The sequence below is a fragment of the Callionymus lyra genome, chromosome 2, assembly GCF_982586985.1.
Source record: "Callionymus lyra chromosome 2, fCalLyr1.hap1.1, whole genome shotgun sequence".
In the NCBI taxonomy this organism is placed as follows: domain Eukaryota; kingdom Metazoa; phylum Chordata; class Actinopteri; order Syngnathiformes; family Callionymidae; genus Callionymus; species Callionymus lyra.
This window is the reverse complement of record NC_141819.1, coordinates 14,733,253-14,758,816: the sequence shown is the minus strand read 5'-3', so window position 1 is coordinate 14,758,816 and position 25,564 is coordinate 14,733,253. Positions and strand designations below refer to the sequence as shown.

General features: G+C 38.3%; 3 protein-coding genes across 4 annotated transcripts; 2 read left to right on the top strand and 1 right to left on the bottom strand.

The window, feature by feature from the left end:
- Window positions 1–1,211: 1,211 nt before the first annotated feature.
- On the bottom strand, window positions 1,212–17,581 carry ccdc50a (coiled-coil domain containing 50a). 2 transcript variants are annotated; one of them, XM_087783634.1, is made up of 12 exons: window positions 17,315–17,581; window positions 15,146–15,208; window positions 10,591–10,720; window positions 9,704–9,794; window positions 9,412–9,514; window positions 6,276–7,226; window positions 5,645–5,796; window positions 4,706–4,747; window positions 4,422–4,592; window positions 4,272–4,348; window positions 4,097–4,206; window positions 1,212–2,609 (listed from the first exon to the last, which is right to left on the bottom strand). In XM_087783634.1, exons 1-12 carry the CDS (start codon window positions 17,367–17,369, stop codon window positions 2,590–2,592), a joined length of 1,965 nt encoding a protein of 654 aa, XP_087639760.1. In that variant the 5' UTR covers window positions 17,370–17,581; the 3' UTR covers window positions 1,212–2,589. The 2 variants fall into 2 exon arrangements, with proteins under 2 accessions (XP_087639760.1, XP_087639761.1); XM_087783635.1 differs by having other exon boundaries at window positions 6,276–7,223.
- A 2,293-nt stretch (window positions 17,582–19,874) lies between these two features.
- Window positions 19,875–20,843, top strand: uts2d (urotensin 2 domain containing). The gene is made up of 5 exons (XM_087782553.1): window positions 19,875–19,974; window positions 20,065–20,169; window positions 20,414–20,451; window positions 20,528–20,618; window positions 20,697–20,843. The coding sequence occupies exons 1-5, from the start codon at window positions 19,875–19,877 to the stop codon at window positions 20,720–20,722; spliced, it is 360 nt and encodes a 119-aa protein (XP_087638679.1). The 3' UTR covers window positions 20,723–20,843.
- Window positions 20,844–22,116: 1,273 nt separating this feature from the next.
- LOC148085423 (uncharacterized) lies at window positions 22,117–24,328 on the top strand. Its single transcript, XM_087783631.1, has 2 exons — window positions 22,117–22,214; window positions 22,448–24,328. The coding sequence occupies exons 1-2, from the start codon at window positions 22,193–22,195 to the stop codon at window positions 24,151–24,153; spliced, it is 1,728 nt and encodes a 575-aa protein (XP_087639757.1). The 5' UTR covers window positions 22,117–22,192; the 3' UTR covers window positions 24,154–24,328.
- Window positions 24,329–25,564: the final 1,236 nt, after the last annotated feature.

Sequence of the window (25,564 nt, the reverse complement as noted above, 5' to 3'; positions counted from 1 at the left end):
GTCCATTATGTGTGTATTTATGGAAGCCAGGGAGGTCATTCACCTTAGCACAACACAAGCAAATGTTTTTAGGGCCTTTGGGTCATATTGACCCAGAGATAAAACATGGGTTGAGGGGTCGTTCCCTTTCCAAGAACAGCTGAAGTGGACTTCTTAAGATCGGTGGGATCGATCTTCACTCCAGACCTGTATATCACCCACAATGCACTGCTGTGGTTAATGAAAAACAAGTCCATGCGGTAGCAATAATGGACCAGTGTTGTTGTCTACTGTCCGTTTCCCACCAAACAATAAGAAAATGATTAAAAATCTTAAAAAAAAACCTTATGTTATTTAAAAGAAAATGAATTAAAAAGACGAGTGGATCGATACTAGTTATTATAGTTGATCTAACTGTTATGAAATGGCTTTGAGTGCATTTAATAATGGTTTACAAGTGCATTTAAATTGAATTTTATTAAATATACGAGAAAAAAAACAAAACAAGAAAAAACAAAACACTACATGTGCTTCATTAGTACCTCGGTGTGTGTTGTATCCTTTATCTTTGTTATTTTTCTTTATCTTTGGACTTGGATTGTATCATCTTGTTCTTTCTCTTTATTTCCCTTTGCTGTTGTTCTTATTTTATTTTTATGAATAATTGCTGTATTGCTGTGTTCTAATTGGAAAAAAACAAGACCTCCTGAGGGATCAATAAAGTTCTACCTAACCAAACCTAAGGCCATTAATCTTTTGTTTTTGTTTATATAGTTCATGCATTTGTTTTCATGTTTCATGTTCATGTTCTTTAAATCAGGGAATATATTTCTACTCCATCAACATGTGGCTGATCTAAAATATTATATATTCCACACATGGGTGTGAAGCAGTTTGTTGGTCATGTGACAGACTCTCCTTATAAATACTCCAGTCCCGAACTCACTGGTTCTTATATCATAAAAAAAACAATCAATTTTTTGTACAGATTTCTGGTTGCGTTTCTGTCTTGTAACGTTAATGATGCTTTATGACAAGAAAATACTGCATCTGTACTCACACTTGGAGAAGTTTCACTCTTTGTCGAAGAGTTTTATTTCAAGTTTTTCTTTCAGAATCTGGAGGCCTCGTGTTTCTGAGTTACCTCTGATATAAAAAAGAAACAAATTAGTTTAAAAAAAAATTGTGAATTTACTAATGCATTTATATGGAAGAAATCGACGGAAACAACATGTTCGATACAGTTTATTACACGATCTGATGCAATAAAATTTAAAGAATAAAAAAAAAAAAGTACAGCAGTTTTCAACAGTTGTGTTGATGAACATCTCGTTCATTGCATTCAGGCCCTGGCTGATGTGTAGAAAACGTAAAACAACCATAAGAAAAACAATACAAAAATTAAGGATGAAACGACCTTTTTTTTTTTACAGGTAATGTCCACAGGGTGGCGCTCTCCTCATAGAAGAAATGGACGAACGAGCCATGACGTCACAACTCCCTGATATCGATCAAATATATGGCACATATTTATACATTTTTACTCAGGTCTGCACGTCACAGGATCACAGATCAGGTTAAATAACATTGAAAGCTTCAATCAGTAGAGGTCAGAGGGCACAAGTTCTCTTTTACTGGTCCACTCAATCCATCAGGAACAAAAGAATACAGCAGTCAAACCATTTAAAAATAAAAAATAAATCTCCCTTTTGTGCATAAACATGATTTCCAGAAGTTTCTTTTTCCCCAGCAGGAAGTGACCGTGACCTTAAATGACGGGACAGAAATAATTAATTGCTCTGTTTTTAAATAAATTATAAAAAAAAACAAAAAAAACTGAGGGTTGCCAATATTATATAAAAATAAAATCTGGACATTTTCCCATATAAACACCGTTTTTAACCAGGCCAGGGAACGAGATGTGGAGGTGGAAACAAAAAAGAAAAGGATATTTACATAAAACTAGACAAAAAAGAATAGTTCCTGTCAAACACTTTGAAGCACAAGCACAAAATCGGGGGTCAGCACTGGACATGCACTTTGATTTTGATTGATCATTCAAACACCAAACGTTTGGCTACAGTTAAAAGTCATCCGCACGACATTGAGGTTCAGTAAGCATGCACGTAGAAGCAGTTGATCCAAACCCGTTCAAGAAACAGTCGGGTTTTTTTTGTGACACGCGTGGCCGATCTCCGGATCACGAACACACACACCAGCGCGTTGATAAAAGGCGCCTCTATGAGTAGAAGAACTAGCGACAGGTTTTTGGAGAAGCAGCTGCCACGTCGGAATCTTAAGACACTGTACCAGCTGTGCTTCACTGAACAGGCACATCCCATAATGAACAGACTCATGACAGAGTCAAGACTGCGAGATTCTCTCCTCCTGAGCCCTTGAGATGCATGATGGTCGAGTCAAAAAGTTCTCTCTCTTAATGGCCAACTTTGACAAAAGAAATAGCGACAGAAAAAAAACAGAAAAAAAAACAATTTAATTGCCAACTCATGAGATTGTCCCAAAAGTTTTTGGTGGAAACAGCGTCATCGGTGGAAAACAGATAAATATGAAGAGGAGACGGAGGGTCAGCTCGTCTGGACGCAGCCTGAGTCACCGCTTGTAATAGGCACCTGGAAGAGAGAATCCATCATGAGCACGGAAACAACAGGCGCTGATGATTAAAGTTGTTGTTTTTCCTCCTCACTTCACTTTCCTTCCACCACGTCTGGAGTCATTACTTCTCTCTGTCAGACCCGAGCGGAGAGTGAAACCAAACTATGTTTTCAAAGGTGTTGACAAATGTTTGTATCCTGACCTGGGCTTCCATCACGTCGTCACAACCATTACAATTAAATGATAAAAACCTTTGTGCTTCTCCCTGTGAAAATAAATATAAATATTATTGAATAATATGTCTTAACATTACCTATAGTATGTATTTATATGGAAGACACTTCTCTTTCTTTCACTTTTTTTCTTTGCAACAGTTTATTTTCGTGTCTAAACAAGAAGGATCTGTCTCGCCTGCAGTTAATACAAAACTCTGCAGCGAGAATTCTGATCTGCTCCAGTAGAAGAACTCACATTTCTCCGATCCTTAAAACTCTTCACTGTCTTCCAGTTTCTTTCAGGATCAACTTTAAAATTCTGGTTCTTACTTTCAGATCTATTCATGGTCAGACCTTACATCAGTGATCTGATCCAGCCTTACACCCCAGCTCGGGCTCTGAGGTCTGTGGATCAGAATCTACTGATGGTTTCTGAACACGGTTCAGGACCAGAGGAGAGAAATCCTTCCAGACTGTTGCTCCTAAGCTTTGGAACGATCTTTCTGTGTTTGATGATCTACTGACTCCTTCAAGAAACATCTTAACACATTTTTATTTGTGCTTTCCCCTGATTTTCTGAGACTCATGTGTTTGTCTTATGTTGTCTTGACCTACTAAGCACCTATTTTATTGGGGATTGTATTGATTTTTTAAAAGCTTTGTGACCCTGGTCTAGGAAAGCGCTTTACAAATATTACTTTAATAAATTTGCCAACATTATTTTCCCTTTTTTATCCTGTTTTTCAGAAATAACATCACAAAGAGAAAATATTTTTGCCTTGGTGTGTGAATGTGATTCAAATGTGAGGATCACATGATCACATCACAAGTCATTAGTACATTTATAGGATCATATATTATTGCAAATACACATTTAAAAAAAATCCTTTGAAAAAATAAACCTTACATGACATAAATAAAAACATTTTCATAAATTATTTTGACTTTTCTAGTGCATTCTTTAAGTTATGAAACAAATGTGTTTTAGTTCCTGTTTTGTATTTAATCAAATTTATTTTGAGCAGATCAGTCAGGAAAATACTTTTGCGGTCTGCAAACTAGGGGCTTGAGAGTGCAGGTGGAGGGGCCTGAGAAGGCAGATCTGCAGCCAGTGTTTTGAAGAATATAATTCTACACAATATAATTGGTCTTATGTCACGGATTAATTATTGTGTCCACTGAGGTGAAAGTTAAACATAAGAATGAAGAAAAAATAGAATCTGGTCCGTCTGCAGCTACGGTTCATCGTGTTGATACAGCAACACGTCCATCATCAACCGTTTATCTACCTTTGTATGCAGCCTCGGGTCTGGCGGGGGCACGGTGGGGGGCCGGGTGGACCGGGTAGCCGTAGCCAGCGTGGAGGTTCTCGTAGTCCTGCGAGCGCGGCTGAGGAGGCCTGGAACATGGAGCACAGGTTTGAGTCGTGCTCTTGCCGTCACGACGGTGTGTGTGTCGAGGTACCTGGTGGGTTTGTTCTGGTTCCTCTGGCGCTCGTACTCGTCTCTGGTCCGAGGTCGAACCACGTCCTCGGGGTTCGGCTGGAAGTAAAACTGGGGATAAACCTGGAGCTCATCCTGCCGTGACTTCTTCACGTCAAAGAGAGAAAGTTACCCTGTGTTCCCCCTCGTGTCGTCTCCTCTCCATCGCCATCCTCTCCAGCGCCATCCTCTCCTTCTCCCGCTCCCTCTCCTTCTCCCGCTCCCTGTCTTTCTCCCGCTCACGCTGCTCCTTGTGCTTCCTGTACTCCTTCTTCTCCTGCTCCATCAGCAAGCGAGCGATTTCCTGTCAGCCAAGAAAAAACACTTCAGTCCAGGATTGACATGTTGGTGTGAAAACACATCGCTGATCATCACTTTTAACTCATTAGTGCAAAGAAAAGAAAACATTTTACGAACCTCATCCTGTGCCATTTGAGCAGCACTTTTACTCTTGTTCGCCTGCAAACACATTCAAATCAAAGGTTATTAAATTAAATTAATATGTTGATTTAAGTGCGTCTTAAATAGATGTTGGACTCTATTGTATCATCAGTGTCTATTTGCACAAAACTCTCTTTTCATTGAAATATTTACACTAGAAAATGATCTTAAGCCCCACCCACTGAAAGCACTTTGTTTTACTGGAGATTAAATCTTGTTTACCCTAACCACACCCACTCTGTTATGATTGGTCAAACATCAAGGTTGGTCACCATGTGTCGTCAATCCCTTAAGTCTCCACCTCCAAGGGACTCGTTGTATAAACAAAGCGGGCGTGATTACAGCTGGCTGGAGGAGGAGTGAAGCCATTATTACGTCATAATGGACTCTGCTCTCGTAACCTCTCGTTCGCCCAGAACTTTATAAAGTAATAAGTTCAAAACATGGTCATGATGAGAGACTTACTGCATCTTGGAGAGGAAGAACATTTGAAAACATGTGAGTCATGAGAGATTGGAGATTTTACAGTAACCTTTAAGTAAGTTATTTTGGGCCTATGGTGACTAATCATGCAAAAAAAAGCATCCATTCATTTTGTAAATTCGTAAACAAATATCTGAAGCTTCTAAGCCGTTTCTGTGTTGCCAGTCCTGCTTAACTCTCCTTCTACACTTTTACAAGTCAAATCAACTCTTTTTACAAGATCATTTATTCTGTTTAACCATATTTTAGGTTCCATTTGTCTGGATTAATTTACTTAGATACAGAAGTTTAAATAAATGTATGGTTTCCAGCATCAATTCATCATTCTACAAATTGTCATGTCAATTTACATTAGAAAAACCCCCAAAATTAATCAAGTCAAAATCCTGATTGAGACTCGTTTAGCTATAGTGAGATGACACGCGTCCTAACCTTGACTTCCTCCTCCTGCATCCTCCTGGCCACCTCCATGTCCTTGAGTTCCTGCTCACGCAGGTCCAGATTGGTCAGTCCCCTGGTGGCCTCCGTCAGCTCGAACTCATGTTCCTCCACGACCTCCCCGCTGGGTTTGTGCACAATCCGACCTGTGAAAAATAAATAAAAGTTACATCATTACAAGGTTAAAATAAGAGACATTGATTTGAGAATTATACATTTTGTAATTTTTGGGACAATTTATTCCACATTTAAAAAATTTAAGACAAAATGACAAACATGCAAATACAAAACAGATTATGAAAAGATTTTCAACACACATTTATTTTGATAAACATTTTAGAAATTAGGAAAAGACCAAAATCACAGCAAAATCAGTTGAAAAAAGCAGTTTTTGAAAATATATGTCGAGGTTTTGCACGAAACCCTTCAACAAATACTTTGCTTTAAAGCACTTGATCAAAAAAAACACGATATATTTGGCCCCGAAGAACAGAAACTGATGATTTAAAACACAGATTGTTGACGAGAAACCACTTGATTAGTGAATCCACCACCAGTGTTAAGCAGATTGAAATCACCACACGAAGACTCCCCAGAGGCGGCGGGAGGCGGTGCGGGGTGGTACCTGGCTCTGCTGAGGGCTGAGAACTATCACGTTCCTTTACGACATCCTCTCCCTGGCGAGGGTCCGAGTTATACTTGTGGCCCCCTCGCCCTCGGTCGCGTCGCTGCTCGAACACGTCGTCGGGGTTGGAGTCGACTCGCTGGCGACTCTTCGCTTTCCTCTCGAAATTGTCGTCTTCTTGCTCCCAAGACGTCCTTTCCCGTCTCGACACGTCGTCGCTCAGGGTTCGGTCCCTGCTTCTGGTTCTCAGTCTTTGGTCTTTGTCCTTGTGTCCTTCTCTTTGTCTGTCCGCACTTCGTCCTCTGTCCTCCTGTCGCTCCCACTCGACTTTAGATCCCGGCCTTTTGTTTTCGTGATCCCGGTCCGTCTTGTGACGTTCCCACTCCACCGCCCGGTCTCTGTCTCGGGTCCTGTCCCTGTCTCGATCTTTGTCTCGATCTTTGTCTCGATCTTTGTCTCGATCTTTGTCTCGATCCCTGTCTCGATCCCTGTCTCGATCCCTGTCTCGGTCCCTTTCTCGGTCCCTTTCTCGGTCCCTGTCTCGGTCCCTGTCCCGGTCCCTGTCTCGGTCCCTGTCTCGGTCCCTGTCCCTGTCCCGGTCCCGTTCTCTGGAGCCCTGTGGTGGAGGAGGTCGAGCAGGTCTCTCCTTCCGCCTCACTACTCTTTCAGTTTCTTCCCACTCATGGTACCTGTCCCCTTGTTTGCCTCTTGAGGACGGGTGAGCCGGGTACGGATCTGCGTGCCTGCTCTGCCCGCCCTCGGCCCCCCACTCCGGCTGCCGGTGTCGACCGTGGGGGGCCACGGGCTCCTGCCTCGGGTGCCGGCTTTGCTTCGCCTCCACTGAGCTATAATCGGGGGAGTGATCGCGATGTGAGCCCGCCGGACCGTAACGACTGGGAGAAGTGGTTTTTCGATTGGCCGGTTGGTCCAAGTCCAGAGGACGCCGTGCTGCTGACCGGGCCAGAGATAAACAACAGGAGGTCGAGGAGGAGGAGGAGGAGGAGGAGGAGGATGGTCGATGAGCATGAAGGTGTGAAAAGTAACAGACAGGGATGAAATGAGATCATGCTTCGTTAGTAGATAAATGTTAGTCATGACACCTGTGAGAACATCCATTCATGAGCTAAGAAATGAAGAAATTAAATAAAAACTCTGACAAATTTGTATAAATAAAGAAAAAGGTAACAACAGAGAATTGAATTCCATTTACTATGTCTTATATTTAGGGTTATATTTACTCATTTATTGGCGCCGATGTGAGTTTTTTTTATGTCATCCTTATTGGCCGATCAAATAAACACCATTTATTTTTCTTATAAGTAAGTAAGTAATAGTTCTTTCTAAAGTACCTTTCTAGACCAGGGTCACTAAGCACTTGAACAATCAAAAATAATGCACAGTGAGAATATATACTTTAAAAGGCCGAGACCCATAAGACAAACACGCACAAAAAAAATTAAAAATAATATCCATAGAAGATGATAGATCGAAAGAACTTTATGTTATGACTCTGTTAAAAGAAACCATCCAATGAAACTTGGATGACGTAGATTCGAGGAAACACAATGTCTCTTAAAGGGTGAACTATCACTTTAACTTCGGCTGCTTGTCTCACCCAAATGATGCATTCAATGGTGTCGGGTTTTCTATGGTGTGTTACAGAGCATAGGACATTGCATAACTAAACACAAAACACTGTATAACCTAATTAACTTAACAAAAAAACAAATAAACAAACAGAAAACACTTTCTAACATTTGAATTTGCTAAATTTGTCAAGAAAAACATTCTGTTGTTACAGTGATAGGAGTAGTTTACATTATGGATTTGATTAGTTCACCGTTGTCTGCTCTTGATTATTTTAGTTTTTATTTAACAGCGTTTGGAATTGTTAACTTCTTTTAAAGTGTTTATTTGACGTTATTTAATAGGTTTGTGTGATCGATAATAAATAAATTGCAATCAGTACCGACCCCCTATATGAGGTATTCTCGGGGGAAAAACAGGAAAAGACTATTGTTTTCATTTAGCTTTTCTAACAGACCATCTTCAGCTATGAAAACACTCACAATTAGTTTCAAGCATAGTAGTTTTTCTTCTGATTTTGCCTTTAGTAACTAACAAAATAACATTTTGCTTATTAATGAATTAAACATGTGAAAAAAACGATTCGGATTTTAAAAGTCAGTCATCGGTTAAAGATCAGTTGCGAACATCATGTTCTTCCTTCAACTTAATCTATTGAAACTGGGAGTTGGCTTTGACAAGGGCTTGAACAAAAACAAATGATTAGAGGAAGAGCGAGACTCAAAACACTGACTGAGCTGTCTGGAATTTAACTCGTCCAACTTGAGGCCTAAACTAACTTCCTTATTATTAGTTAAATTTCCACCTATCAGGATGGAGCAACAAACCCGTAGAGTGCCGGTGTTTGAAGCCAAACATCCTGTTTAAGGACTGCTTGAGTTGTTTTATTGAAAAAACTAAACATTTCCAAGTGTATGTAATAGGGTTGTTATTTAAATTGTTTAAAAAGGAGCATTTTTTCCGTTTTAACAAATCAGAATATGTATTTATTAGTCATTATCGATTTTGTTGTTGTTACCGTTTAAAATATTGTTATTAAATCAGTTAAGATCAAAGTTTTTGTGATATACTTTAATACAAAATAATTGTTTTTCAATAATTTACACAGTTACTTGGCACCAAATAAAATGCTAAAAAGGCTTAAATGCAAAAATAATGTGAAAGGTGTGACTAGTCAAAAATAAATAAATAGTAAATAAATGTCTTTCACAGACAAAAAAAATCATTTAAAAATATTCTAATAATGCTAAATCAGAGATATATAAGGTGATGAACATGTAGTATATAATGTTCCTTCTTTTAACTCTTCATCCTATTAGGAGTTGACAGATTGTTTCAGGTCCAAAAGAAAAAAGATGTTCTTGCCAAAAGCAGATGGAATTCAAGCCTCGAGTGGAGATTAATCTTGAGAGCTGTCCAGCACCCCAAGTGCACACCGAACACCTCAAACATCCAGAAAATGAGTCACATCTTGTCCCCCGTGTTTTCACCCTCAATTACACGAACGGTGACAGATAAGAAACATGATCCCGGGCCGCGGGGTTCTTACCTCCTTGGTCCTCGAAGTACTCGTCCTCATAGTTTGTGTCCAGATGCTTCTGTCTCCTCCGTTCCTCTTTCATCTCCTTCTCCTGCATCTTGCGTGCAAAAGCCTACAAACATAGTGGACTCATTTAAATGTTATTTCATATAAACTAGATGTAGGATTATATTAAACAGTGTGTGATGTTTATTTTATTAAATACGTTTTAGCTCAGTAAATACTTAGCATTGTTTGTACGGATTCAGGACCAAAAACAACAGTGTGGTTTCGGTCATTTGGTGACGAGAGTTGTACATACTGCATCCTTCTCCTCCTGCTGCCGTTGTTGCTCTGCCTGTCGGACCAGTTGTTCCTGAATCTCGTGGGCGATCTCCACATCTTGTCGCTCACTAAGGTGTCCGCAGGTTCATGTTTACAGGAGGAAAAGTGAAGTGGGGACAAAACAGCGATTAACAACTTGAAAACTTGTAATTTTTTTTTAGCAGTCTGAAACAGTAAATATGAGAATACAGACCATAACTAGTCGACTCACCTAACATGACAACAGCGTATGCTTGATAAATTACCCGATATATTTATATAAAGAAACATATAAATGCTTTCTAAAATCATCTTCACATGAAAGACAATGGTGTACCACAAATATCTCAAAACGAGATCGATACTCAATTGTGTTAAAAGAAAGGAGAACCGATTCAAATTGACTCGCCCCCTGATGATTCATGCAAACGTCATTCCTTTAAATTTGTCAAGTAGTTTCAACATTTCTCCAATAGTATCGATGACCTAACCCCTTCATATCGCTCTGTAAAGGTGGAGACACATCACTCTTTTTGGGGTCACTGATGTCTGTGCATCTCTGGGGAGATCGAGTCATTTCAATGAGTGTATTAGTCATCAAGACCATTTGTTGGGAAATACTAACATCGATGTTTTTCACATTCAGGATGATCCGCTTATCGGCTTATATTTTCTTTAGCGAGCTATAAATATGAATATTATACACATATTTTGGATGTTTGTGAGGATAACTCAAGTGTGTTTTCCCTAAAAATAATTTAAAGTTAGTTAAGGGAGGTCAACGACGTGATAGAAATCCAAGGATTTCAGCAAATAGTTTGTTCTCAATGAGTGACAATTGCAGTGTTTGTCTGGTTCGTTTAGATACGTTTAAAGAACACTTACATCTCCACATGCTGCTTCTGATTCTGGACCTTTGCCCTTTGATCCTCCTCCTCCTGCAGCTTCTTGGCAACCTGCAGGTCCTGCTGCACCAGACGACTCTTGTGGACGTTGGACGCCAAATGGCTCTCGACTGAATCAAAAAAAACAAAAAACAAAATGACGGTCACAGACGAAGAGAGATTTTCATCCTGCTGGACGAGTGATGATTGGACTGTCTAGAGTGGACAAGATGAATGTTAAGAACAGAGCACTTCTGGTCGCCGGTGATGGACTCGAGGTAAAACCCTCGGCACAGACAAATTAATGTTTCCGACCGGCGTGACGCTCCAAGGTTGGGTGACAGCACCTTATGGACCATAACAGATGATAAATCCTGTTTGCTGACGCACTCCGGCACTTGGTGAACATCACTCACGGCACGGCTCCATTTCACCTCGCGATCGATCCGCTCGTGTGAAAAGTACCAAATTGCATCTGGCAATTTACCTGTGCCAGACCTTCTGGGACGCGAAGGAGCAAACTCTTAACATTGATCTTCTATTCGCCGCCGCTGATCAAATCGTCGCAAATCTTTCGGGAAACGGCATAAGCAATGTCACAACTCAAGTCGAAAGAGCTTCATTCACCCGTTGACCAGGGCTCTAAAGATGATGGATCCATCCTCACGGGGAGGAAATGGACCAAAATAGCACATTGTGACGTCACAGAGTCAACATAAACATCCTTGAAGTTGTTCAGGCGGAAAAAAGGGGGAACTGAGGTGAGGTGGATGGTGCGACTATACAGCTCACTCCAAAAGCATTTGTATTCCAAAGTAGAGTCTCATTTTAATTTTATTATATACCTTTCCTATTCACTTCATCCTGACATCCTACTTACATGTTAAAGATCAACCAATGTGTTGATTTAAGTGTGTCTTAAATAGATGTTGGACTCTATTATATCATTAGTGTCGGTTTGTACAAAACTCTCTTTTCATTTAAATATTTACATTAGAAAATGTGCGTCAGCTCGCCGACTAAAACATTCTTCGCAATTAAAATATGTTCATTTGTAATAACAAAAATAAAAATAGATAAAAAGTGAAATTTATTGCATTTGTTGAAGACTTAAATTAGATCTAAATTCGAACAATAGGGTTTCTAAAAAAATAAGGGCATATAATAACAAAAGCAGGGGAACATGAACTCATGATAATAAAAACAGATTTGAAATAGGCAACAAGGAATTATATACTATAGATATCTAAAAAAAAACAACATTATAATGATCACAAAATGAAAACAAATAAGTCACCCCATCATCAAATTAACAACACAATCATTCAAGAATACTATTCCTCAAGCAATCTCTGTATTCTACTGAGATACGGAGATCAAAAAAGTTGAGATGTTAAACAAAATGTGTCAAACTCGGCAGACGACACAATTACGGATATCGAGAGAGAATTTTTGGAAAAAAATAATTAAAAAAAATCAAAGAAATTAATTTATAACTCTCAAAAAACAGCACTCTTGAGGAAAAAATGTGAAAAGTCAATTTCAAATCATACAAACAACTTCTTGAGTTTTCCTAAAATCCATCCCTTTTGAAATTGCATTCGTTCTATTGTCTGTGAAACCTTTACTGGATCTGTACAATAACTTGGAAACTTAAAGGATCTGTTGAGCTGATAGCAACATTATCATTATTTTACGGAGGGCTGGAAAAAAGGCAACAAGCAACTTGCTACGACCTACTGCTGAGGACATATGGTGAATGGACTTATGTGACAGAAAAGCTGTCTTGAGTTGGGGTTCAGTAAAAACAAAAATATAAATAAATATAAAGACCATACACAACCACCAAATGTAAAATGTATTATATAGTTATTTATATCTTTGTACGTTTGGACATGTCATTTTGTTTTTCATTTTTCCATTTAACTTAAATAAGTTGATGCCTGTAAATTCGATTAAAATGTCTCTGCAGTCATTCATCTTAGTGACCCCTCAGTGAGGGATGCATCTTGATCATGCTTCGCTGAAGCCTCTTCGTGGAAACACAAGGCTACAAAGATCATTAATTACAGCTAAAACCTAATCTGCACCGTCTGGAGGACATACGTTGAAACTGCTGTCCAAGGATTCCTGAGTAATTCCACCATGAGGGCGGAGACTCTGCAACAGTGGTTTTTAGGCTGTTGCTTTTATCGTGACATATATTTAAAGTTTCGATTAAGAAAAACATTTTAGTTATAGAAGGGTTTTAAAAAAAATGACATGCTTGTCTTTTTAAACTTGACGATGATTGGTTTCATACGAGGCACAGGCACACTTTAAATAGGATAAATATGTAATAAACATTCTGATATCAGTTTCAGTTTAAGTCGATAATTCAAACGTTTACTAGATTAGATTAGATAAACTTTATTGATCCCTCTGGAGGTCTCCTTGGGAAATGTTTTATAGCACACAGCAACACAGATTATAGATTCATAGAACTAGAACAAGAACAATGGCAATAAAAAGAAAGTGCAAGATGACACAATCTAAATCTAAAGCTAAAGAAGATAGATTAAAGAAAAATAACAAAGAAAAAGATAAAAAGATTAACATAGAATAGAATCATCTTTTCACTCCACTCCTGCCCCCAAATTCAGAATTAAACACTCAAATAGCACAAGGAATGAATGAGTCCCTGAGTCTATTAGTGTTGCATCATGAGAGGAGCATTCATGCTCCATCTGCTTCTCTGTTAGCAGATGACAGTGTTCAGAGGATGACTGTCATCATTCATGATGGACCGTAGTTTTGTTACTAACCTTTTCTCCAAATGCTTCCAGTGCAATGTTGCATCAGAGTAAAGGCTATAAGAACCTTTTTATTCTACTAGTTATAAAATCTTCTCAGTTTTCTTTTACTTTATTGCGGAAATGAAAGCAGCTTTATAGTACTAGCTTTATCAATACAAGCCATCTTGCCTCTCTCTCGTTCACACACTTCTTGATTTGTCGAAAACAACAGGAGGCTGAACAGTTGCCAGAACATAAGACCATTGAATGATATTCGAGGTTGTTCCATTTCACAAGATAAGTGTGTCGTGATGTTTACGCAAATAATTACTCCAGTCCTATTCTCGGCAACGTAAAAAGAAACCGATCCCTTTTTTAAAAGCAGTATAAGCTGATTATAATGACTTGTAGTGCTGCAGCTGCAGAGCACTCTAAAGTATGAAGTGCTGACAAACGCACCAATCAGATGTTGTCTGGGAAGTGCTACTGCCACACATGTTGTTACGTGGCCTGCATGACCAACACACAGTGCTGCTGATGCAGGCGGTCAAATAAATCCATTCTCAGATCTACCATTGTTGAGGAATAAATCAGTTGAAGCTCAAGTTCAGATGTTTGCCCTTTAGCAACCTGCGCCGCTCGTGTCTCGACACTGGAATGTAGCAGAGCAACTCAGAACTAGATGCTGGTGAATGTGTGTGTGTTTGAAAGAGACAAAAAAAAAAAAGGTCAAACATTAACAGAGTTGACGATGGTAGGACAACGTGGGCTAAAGAAAAACATCAAAGACTCAACCTTTTGAAAAGGCCTTTTTAATCTTTTGAATCTCTAGAATTCTTTGATTAGTTTTGTGTAACTGAGTATAAGTAAATGTAAAAATCACATAATCTGAATGAATTCATATGTAAGATTTCTTCCATCTTAAAGGGCAAGTCTCCCCAAAATACAAATTTCTCATTCCGCTACAAACAATCTGAAAATATAGATTTGTTTTAAGTTTTTTTGGAACAATTCCTCATGTCGAGGCTTCAATACAAGATGGACGTTACAGGCGAGCAGTTTGGAGTTATATGGATGTTTTTAAGGGTCTTTTTAGACAAAGACAACTGAGCTACATTATCTACATTAAAATGAACATATAATACATATAACTTTGTCTATAAAAAGGAACAGATTAGTCTGAAAACAATACTAACCCTAAATCGTCATGAGGGCGAGTCGAAAATGAGTGAAATTTTACTTTTGGGTGAACTATCACTTTAAGTTTACGCATAAAAGTTAATAAAAACAAAAATGTAATATTTGAAATAGTTTGCTTGGGCGGCAGTCATCATTAAGAGGGCCACGTTATATAATCCTACGTTCTAAAAAATGGCCTCCAGGTTGTAGAAGGCTCATTTAGAGAATTCCACGACTCATATTTCCAGATCTGGCCACGTTACTTTTTATATTCTCATTTATTTAGTTAGGGCCATTAGCCAAGACACTCCAGAGCGTCACAATTATGAAGAACCAGTTCAAATTCAGATTCAGTTCCTCTCCGCTGAAGAGTCTCTTAAAATGGGTCACTGATAGTTCAAGATTGATATCTTACAAGAATGAACAGCAGCATTACACAAACCACATCCTGACCACAGCAACACAAAGACAGTAACATACCACTGTTGTATTTCTCATTAACTGGCAAAAATAACAACTTTAATTTGATAAACTAGATTAAATGGATTTCCGAAGAAATCCGTATATATTGTTCAACAAACAACATCGATAACTGATTCTTACTTTCTTGTTCCTGTAGGTTGTAAGCCAGAGAGTGGTCCTCCAGCACAGCAAAGTCACGACAAACTAAAGAAAACAGAAAAATAAAGCAGGTTAGAACATTGTGCTCATAAAAAAATATATATATAACTAAACATTATGGTTGATGTTCATTAAAAAAATGGTTTAAAACAATCTTCATGTAGCTTAATTGAGAATAAAGGGACATAAAATGGAATGTTGACAAAAAAAACAAAAAACAAATTTTCCCCCAAAAAACCCTTGGAGTCATAGTTAAAGACATTTTTCTGCAAAACGAGTGAATGTATAGTGTTTGGCCACCTGTCCCCAAAACATGAAGTGAAAAAGTGAATGAGGAACAAGGCTTATCTTAATTTATCAGTCTTTCCTTTTAAACCACTTGAGAATCACTAATAATAACTAGTTTTATTTCACTTCTTTAATTCTGCCTCAAGTCTTGATGATCCACATTTGCAATTTAGAAATTTGTTATTAAAATATCACAAACCCTGAACATAGGAGACCATAATCTTTATTGACACTGTAACAAAACAATATCATACATGTATTGCCATGTTTTTTTAAACAATTTTGAAAAATAAAACGGGCTTTTAATCCGTTTTCATTCAACAAATATAAAGTGAATCTCTTATATGATCATCATACCTAAATCCAGCTAAAACACATTGTTTGTTGAATTAGAATTCAGGATTAATTGATGTGTAAAATGAATGAATAAATCAAAATATAGTAAAGAACAACATTCCCTAATTTCAAATAGTAAGCCATGATATAATGGCAGATGCTACGAGGCTGGGCCCTCTAACCCCCTACAGACTCCAGCAGAGAGATTTTATTTACTCTGTACTTGTGCTACCATATGCTTAATCTTCTTAACTGTAAAACTTGAGATTCACACCGCGTGAATGTCAATGTTGAGATTATTAGTGGCAGCTTGCACTACACTCTGCTCCGTGAACAGGGCACGACGACTTTGAGTGCAAAACTAGCCAACAGAAACCCTCGTACTGTAACCTACAGCAGTTGAATGAGGGGTTTCAAGGCTACAACCAGTTTGGAAAACAAAGCCAGTATCTGTTGCCTTGAGATTGTTTTGTCTGTTAACAGTTATCACAGGCAGTCCACTCCCCTAATATAATAAACAATCCAACAATATCAGATAAACAATGTGATATTATTCTTGGTTTTGATAATAAATTATTATTCACAAGGTTGAAAGAAAACATCATCAAAATAAAGTGTGACAAAGGAGCCTTTAACTGTATAAACAATAAATAAATAAACCTAAAAAGGAGAATGGCAAAAATGTTGTGTTGATGTCTGAATAAGTAGTTATTTTTCTGCCTGCTCTTCACTTACTAATGGATGTATTCCTCTACAACACTCTATAAAGAATATGTTTATCAATCACCTGACAAATTGTTTGTTTAACTGTAAAATTCACTCATTCTGGGAAGATATTCTGGACGATGTCTATGACTATACGTGACCTACAGAGCACATGGTTAGAACAAGACCATCAATCCTGAAAAACATTAACCAAATAACCATTTATCAACATGTTTTGAAAGACTCAACCTATTATCTTAACCTACTAGTAAATCAAATAAAAACATCTCTAGTAAAGCCAATTCAGAGAAACGCATTGTTTCACATAGATTTATTATTGTTGGATTGTAAAAAGCATTGATATGTGTGAGTAATATAGGTGTTGAATTTGACTTGACCACGAGGATAAGTCTTCAGTCTCTCTTCTAAGAGATGCACGTCTGACCAGAATAACAAACACCCTGTTCAAGCAGCTGCTTCCATCAGCACCAGCATCACTTTGGAGGAGAACATGGACTTCATATGATGGCTGATGTTGAGCTGTTTCAAATAAATAAACATCTCTGGGGTTGAATTCATTTAAAAAAAAGACTATTAAATCAGTGTCTTATCACTACTTAAAAAACAAAACATGTTTAAATGCAAGTCAGCAGAAAACAGCCAAAGGCTAAAAAGCTGTTTTGAAAAATCAAGCTAGCTTAAACTACAGGTATTTGAACAAGGAGTGAGTCAACTGCTCACCTGTGCTAACACCTACACACACACACCTGTGCTACGACTGTTAGCACCACACTATAAAACACACACACGTAAGGACGTTACCCTCTTTCACGCCAGGTAGCTTCTCCTTGTCGATGCTAACGTGACTCTCAGCCATGTTGTCACCAGTATCGAGTCGTGGCCGTGAGTTACACTTCCGCTCTTCCCCCGACCGAAGGTTTTTTTTTTTTTTCAGCAGGCCGATCGATCGCCGGGACTCATGAAAGCCGATCGATCGTTCAGGTGCTGGACTGTGATTAGTTTCGGTGGCTAAAAAGTCTCCGCCTGACGTCTCCTGTGTCGCGGCTCCGCCAGCATCTCCCTCCCCGCGGCGACGTCAACAATAATACGCGAAAGCCTGGTGCTCGACTTCCGGTGGAAAACTTTCACAATAAGACTTGTTTTAGTGATTTGGAAGACGTGTAATGTGTTTTTATTAGTCACGAAAAGGGTTAAAGTAAGGAACTGTACACTAAAATCGTCGTTTGTATCTATTTTCCTAAGTTCAAAGATATTTTTAACAGAATATTGATACTTCCGGTGTTACTCACGTTAGATACCTGTTTCTTGTAATCTTTAATTGTTAATAAAAAAGTAAAAATTAGTCATTAAAAATGCGAGACTCATTGTGGACCAAAACGTCACTAAAGTTTCCTCCTAAGACACATTTCATTAAACCAACTATATTGAATCATCATTAAATCCATATGCCACTGCTCAGCCGTAAAACGAGGCAAGTGCTGCAATCCTTTCTGTAAACTTTAAATAAAAAACTTTATTAACGCACAACTGTAACAATTTGCAGTTTTTTTTAAAAACAGTGTATATTTTATACGAACTTAAAAAAAAAAAAAAGCCCATTTAATTCTGCTGGGTAAGAATGATATAGCATACTCTTGTTTTTTTTCGTTTGATATTTGGCAAATAAAACTTAAAATGACAATTATTGTTTTGAATATAAAATTAACAAACACTGTTTGAGCTTGAAGTTACTCTTTTTAAATTTGACGTTTAGACGAACTTATAAAGCTACGATATTTCTTTTTATTTCTCTTTGTTCTTGTTCTTATTTTATTTTGATTTATTTTTTGTGATTTTGTTGTGTTTTTAAATTGCTGTATTTGCTGTGGTAATTGGAAAAAAAAACAATTTACCGAAGGAGACCCCCTGAGGGATGAATACAATTCTACCTTACCTTACCTTATATGATAAAAAGTTATTCTGTATGACTTTTAATACGTTTTTATTCCATTTTCCGAGCGGAAAGCTGTAGCCACGCCCACTTCAACCTCTTCATCTGCCTACCTGGAAATGCGGTTTTATACAAGAATATTTTTGGTTGTGTTTATGTACTTTGTGAAGGTCTTTTTTTCCCAAAATACATTGTCATTTACCCAAAGTAGCGTGGACAGACTCCAGCTCCACAGAATAGAGAGATGAATAATTGATTCATCCGATATGATTAAATACAAATTTCACTGCGCCCCCTAGTGTTTCTTCAAACAGACACAACTCATTTATTAACCCTGCATTACGATGCTCTGATCCCACATTAACTCACCTTTTCTTTTCTTTTGTTTTAATACGGATCAAATTACTGTGGAGAGTTTAAAAACTGACTTTTTCTCGACAGTAATATACTACATGAAATCCGTGCCATGATTTGAAAATACATGTGAAAATGAAGTAAATATAAATTCAGGGATATTCATGAAGACATAGAAACAGTTATAAAGCGTCGGTGTATACATTTCACAACTGCGCTGATGTAGCACCAAAACTATTTAAAAAAAACTGAAGCAGGATGTTATTATATAAACAAAACGTTATAGATTGATAAAGTATTTTAGGAAACAGACATACCCAACAATTTATCTATTTCCACTTCAACCATATGGTTTTATTCATGTTTCAATATTTCTATTTTGTTTTATTGTAAGTAAAAGAAAAAACACAAAGAAATAAACAAACAACATTAAAAATATGTTCATTAAAAATGTTAAATATTCTTCAGAAACACAAAAAGGCTGATGCACATTTGCAATAATTACATTAACATTTTTGTCTTCACTTATACTACTATATATGTCGTCTTTGACTCCGATCATCGACCAGTTATATGCAGTGTATCCAAGGTGCTCTAATGCATGCTACTTCCATGTGAATCGAATGAAAAAAAATGCTGTGTATGATCTCACTTCTTGCTGTGACTCACTTAGGACCGACTGGATTTACAGCCCAGTCCCTCACATGCGGCTATTTAAAGAACCAATTAATATAAAAGAAAAATAAACTGGCAAGTGCCAAAAACACTACACTCGTCTGTCGCCCGCCAGCGGCTGATGGATGGCTTCCCTTCTGTTTGATTTAGCTGTGTCAAAGTGATGTAGGGTTACTGGCCTCGCCTGCAACGTCACGTCACCGTATTTCACTCCCAAGATCCCACTGAAAAGGTGTACGATTGACGGAAGATGCCATGACCAGATTTTGATTTACGAGGATGACCGGCCCCTCCTCCCTGGTCCTGAGAGGATAAATATATTGAGGAGATGGAACCGGAGGCAGTGGATTCGTTGAGAGGAAGGAATAGCAAAAGCTGTTGAGGAAACAAACTCCGAGTATCATGGACAAAGTTTCAATCGTAAACTGCTGCATGGGGATCATGAGCTTTATGCTTCTGCAGGGAGTGATCAACGTGGATGGAAGGACCATTTTGACTTCGGGTGAGTCGACCTGTGTTTTTAGAATCTCAATAACTACCATTATTTAGGAAATTCTTCCTTCATATTTCTGTGTTCTTGTCCCATGTGCAGGTAACCGTCTATATATCCCCAAAGACGACGCAGAGGTCCAGAGTAAAATTCTATCACTGCTGCTGCACAAAGGTTTGGTTCCTGTTGAAAGGAATGAGGCTTTAGGTGAGAGATCCGAGCAACCTTTGGACACATTTATTGTTGAAACTGAAATTTGCTTTTGCTTTCAAGCATTTCAAAATGTGTGTATTGTTGTTGGAAAATTAAAAATCGCAAAATCGAATTATTTTAATTATAATTATGTGATAGAGAAGTTTTTGGTTGATTTATTTATATTTATTTATGTAAATAATAATTAAAAAAATAATCCCAATATCACTGATTTATCTTCTTCTTCTTGTCTTTTTAGGAATTGAGTTGACAAATAAATTATCTGAACTTGACCAGGTACAAACTACATTTACCTATTAATTAAAAATAAATATATATAAATATTCTTATTAATATATACATTATCTTGCAGCTGGAGGCCCTGAGAGAAAACTTGGAACTGGAGAGAGAGATCACGGCTACTCTGGTGCAAGGCAAAGCCATGTCTCGAAAGAGGGGTGAACGTGAGTTTAAAAATATTCATTTTCATCTGGAAACGTTTGCCTATAATTTAAAAATGAACAATTAAATGTCATTCACAGCTTGTTTTTGGAAGTACTGTGTGTGAGGAAGATTCAACGGGAGAACAGCCACTGTGAAATCTTGCTGCAAAGCCCAACATCGCCTTAAGAATGACAACACCAGTATTGTAATAACACTGTACTTAACCCAGCAATACACTGCAGACTCCTAATCATCAGTGCGATTTTTTTTTCTCCATTTTCCCTGTTACTTCTGAGGCTGTAAATATTTCATCTTTCTATTGTCATAGTTCACTTGAAGTACCTGATTACTGTCGAGCTATTATGACATTGTTTGCGTTTCTGTCGCCCTCTTGTGGCACAATAGAGCACATCACCGACGGATGAAACGAAAATATTGTTTTTTTTAGTTTACAAAACGAATAAAATATAATGGCAATCTCTAATTGTGGCTGTTTCTTTTTTACATGTTCAATCTCCTCAGTGTTCACTCGATCATCACAAGTTATTTACTTTGTTTCCATCCTATTATTTAAGCTAGAAGACAATGGTTTTAAACAATGTGAAACGTTGTTTTTTCTGATGGAAATAAGGGAAAGAAATGATCTCAGAGAAACCACCTGTTCAGATAAAGTTGAGACAAAATAAAGTGTTGAAGCGTGAATCACTAAAAAAAACTCATTTGTTGATCTTAAACACATTCTTGAGGAAAATATTCCAACTGAGGAAATGGCTGTTGCGTATTTGGCCTTTTTTGCAGACCTCACTTTTGCGGTCTTCCCAGGAAGAGATCTATTTCCCCTTCAATGACAAGATGTTTTTTTCATATTTCCATTAAAAGCTCAAAGGTGGATTGTAAAGTGAATATATAATGTCTTTAAAATAAACATATTTAAATCCATTTTATTTTTTTTCTTATGTTTCTTGGATATGTATCACTATATTTCTTATCTCTATTTATAGGCACATTTTCACAACACACAACACAAACCACATTACCAACTTTCCCTTGTCTGATACAAAAAACATAAACATTCATTCATTTGTCTGCTGATGTCTTACTGATCTGATGTGATATTCCATTATTTATATAAGTTTATATATTTATTAATGTTTGCTTTAATGCCTAAACAAATTCTGTTTCTGTAAAATAATGAATTCCTAGTTAAAAGAGAGGAGCCGGTTGACATGAGACACATCATTTGTTTTATCAAAGGGAAACATTTAATTAGAAGTGAGATATTTCACTGTCCAGAAATGCTATACTTGTATACCAAGATTGTACTGTTAACAAACTATTTTTCTCTCTTCTATACCTATAAATAAATATATAAAAAATTCAAAAGTGTCATTATATTTGCATATCACAGACATGTCAGGCCGATTTTAAAATCGTTGTGTTTTTATTCGCCCCTGTGAGTGTCAAGATAAGTCCACAGGAAGTTTGCTAGTTTCCTGTTCTCTAAGATAAGATATAAAAGAGGATTTATGGGCGGGAATATTCTCGCAAATATATGGTATGTTCTTGAAAGTCCAGGAACAGACAAAGAGGAAAAATGGATGTCGCAACTTCCAGAGGTGAGTTTGGACTTTTATCTTTTTTTTTTGTCAAAATGTTTACTTATGCACATTGTTTTATTTGTATTGTGACCAATTTGCATGTGTCAATTCACTAAATAAAAACAATGACATGTGTGTGTGATATCTTTTTTAGAAAAATTTTTTCATCTTGAAATATATCATTTCATGTTTGTGTTGGTATATATGTTTCAATGTTGTTTTTCTGACTGATCACTTTTGTTTGATTTTAGGCAACGTTTGGATCATTTTCATTTGTCTTTCACTGCCAGGGCTCAGCCTGCTGTGCCCGACCGACTGCAGGTGTGAAAGCGGTCAGGTTCTGTGTTCCGGGGTTCAAATCAGTGACGTACCGAAGACTCTACCGGTGCACACGTACTCGCTGGTGCTCAGTGACACCGACATGAAGGTCATCAACGAACGCAGCCTGGAGAACATGGAGCTGACGACACGTTTCAGCCTGATCAAAAGCCACCTCAACCGGATCCATCCTCTGGCTTTCCATGTCATTCCGCACCTCAGATCCATCAAGCTGTCGTACAACGATCTCTCCGCTCTCCCTGCCGAAGTTTTCAGTCCGCTTAACATTCTGGAGCAGCTGTATTTAGACAGGAACCAACTGGAGATCCTAACTCCGGGGGTTTTCTCCGGGCTCGTAGGGCTGCAGGAGTTAGACCTGAGGTTCAACAAGCTCAAAATGATACCTCTAAGAGTTTTCAGCGACGTCAAGAATCTCTTCTATTTGAATCTAGGAAGAAACTTCATCAGAATCCTGCCACCAACCACCTTTCACGATCTGACCAAACTAGAGCGACTCGTGCTCAACCACAACGACCTCGAAGCTCTTGACGCCGAGTTATTCGATGGACTTGTGAACCTACAAGTCCTCCAACTCCACGCCAATCAAATCGAGAGTCTTCCTCCGCAGGTATTCTGGCCACTTGAAAACTTGAGGAACCTCACGCTATCCTCCAACAGACTCCAGTATGTCCCCGAGAAGACTTTCTACAACATGTCGAAGCTCATCCTGTTGACCCTCTACAACAACCCGTTGCTGTCTTTGCCGGAGCAGCTGATGGGATTCATGCCAGAGCTGGAAGAGCTGTACCTGTTCAACACCAACCTCGTCACCGTTCCCGGGAACCTGTTCGCCAACATGTCCGGTCTTCAGGCCCTTAATCTACACATCAACGGCGAGCTGAGAGAGCTGCCCCCGGATCTGTTTTGCTGCCTCCCTAAGCTACACAAGCTGTCCCTCAGAGAGAACCAACTGTCCAGCCTACACCCGGACCTCTTCTCCAGACTCCACTCCCTTCAAACCCTGCTGCTCCAATCCAACGCTCTGGGAAGCCTCCCCGAAAACATCTTTCAAAGTCTGGCGAAGATTCAGACGATCGATTTGAAAAACAACTCTTTGCAAACCCTCTCTGGAAACACCTTCTCGTCCAATAAGAACTTGACCGACGTTCATCTCGGCGCCAACCCGTGGAACTGCGACTGCGGCATCAGAGGTATCGCCCGATGGGTCAAAGACCACCAGGGTCTGGTTCCTGACAGAGAAGCCGCTCTGTGTCGTAGTCCTGATCGTACCGCCCTCAGTCCTCTCGCCTCTCTGAGCGATGACTTCGAGTATTGCGACGTGACAACTGCGACTCAACCGAACCACGGCAGCTCATCGTCGGTGTTCTCCACCAAGATGGTGTTGGAGGAGGGAAATGAATTCGTTCACCACAACCGCTACAACGGGTGGACGTACGTGTGGTTCCTGCCCTCCGACTCAACCCTGGCTGGCTTCCTCCTGTTTTGTCACATCCACGTTGTGGCGACAGGCCTGTTCCTTATTCTCGCTTCCATATATGGCATGTATCGCCTCGGTCAGCGCATGGAGAAGATAAGCAGCCAGTGTGCAGAATTCAAAAGCTCAAGTATGACAGCATAGAGGGAGAGGAAACAAAAGGAATGATATACTTTATCAGCGCTTGCACAATGTAGTTCGCACTTTTTTTTATTATAAAATATTACTCAGCGCATTCAACTTGGCATTAAACACATTTTCCACTTAAAATACTGTAAAATTCATCAAAATATATATTAATAAAGAGTCTTGTACCCCTGTGGGTCTTTTTATTTTAAAGCTATGTTTTGCCGGTGAGTGATTTTGCAGGTTTTTCAATGATTGTGTATGGCAAAATGTTCGTGCAGCAGAGTGGAGGAGGTCAGCAGACAGAGTGAGTAAGTAAGTAAGTAAGTAATGGTTATTTCTGAAGCGCCTTTCTATAACAGGACTGGGATTCTAAAATTAATTCAGAAATTTTCTCTTTCTGTGACATCATATCATAGCATGGTAGTTTCATAGCAATCCTCATTTCCCACTCACAATAAATGGTGGTGGTGGGAAAAAATGAATCTTTCTTTTTCAAAGGTTGATATCTCTGGTATACTTTGACTTAGTCACAACATTCAAACTTTAAAATGTAGATAAAAGTCCAAATTATAAACGTGGGATTTGACTTGTTTGTAGCGTTCATTGTTTTTTCATCACGGGGCAAACTGTGGCGCTGATCTGGATAGAAACACTGGGTGTTCTTTGTGTTCTTTATTTTCCATGCGATCCACAAGTATTTAAAAAGTGTTAAATGTCTTTTAAAATAAATAATATGTGTTCAATTTCCTGGTAAATATTTAAATATAAATCTCTTTTTAAACAATTTATTCATTAATTTTATTTTTTAATTTATTCTATAAATGTCATATAATTCCCATAAATACATTAAACGTTCGATGTTATAAAATTTATTTATGGATTTTGCCTCAAATATAGTGAAATTTGTCTGTAAACCGGTGATGAAGATAAATTATATATATATATATATATATATATATACATATATATAAAATCTTTATATAAAATTTAGAACAAATGACAACATTTGGTCTTGAGAAGGCAACAAGGGAATTCTGTTCAAAGGAAAATATGTTGTTATTTTTGTTGTCAATCAGTTTATATAATTGGATGAACTTAGAGAGGGGGAGGGAGGGTTACAAAGTTACAATGGATGCCTCAAATTCCAGGAGATGTGAGTGGACATTAAATGAAACAGGAAACAATGGAGAGCGGCTGTGTGAACAGTGAGCAAGTTCATCACTATGACGACCGGTGATTAGGCTTTTCCAGTAAGCTGAGTCTACACAACAGTGTGTGTGTGTGTGTGTGTGTGTGTGTGTGTGTGTGTGTGTGTGTGAGTGTGTGTGGGTGTGCGTGTGCGTGTGTGTGTGGGGGTGTGTGTGTGTGTGTGTGTGTGTGTGCGTGTGGGGGTGTGTGTGTGTGCAAGAAAATGTACCACAGATCA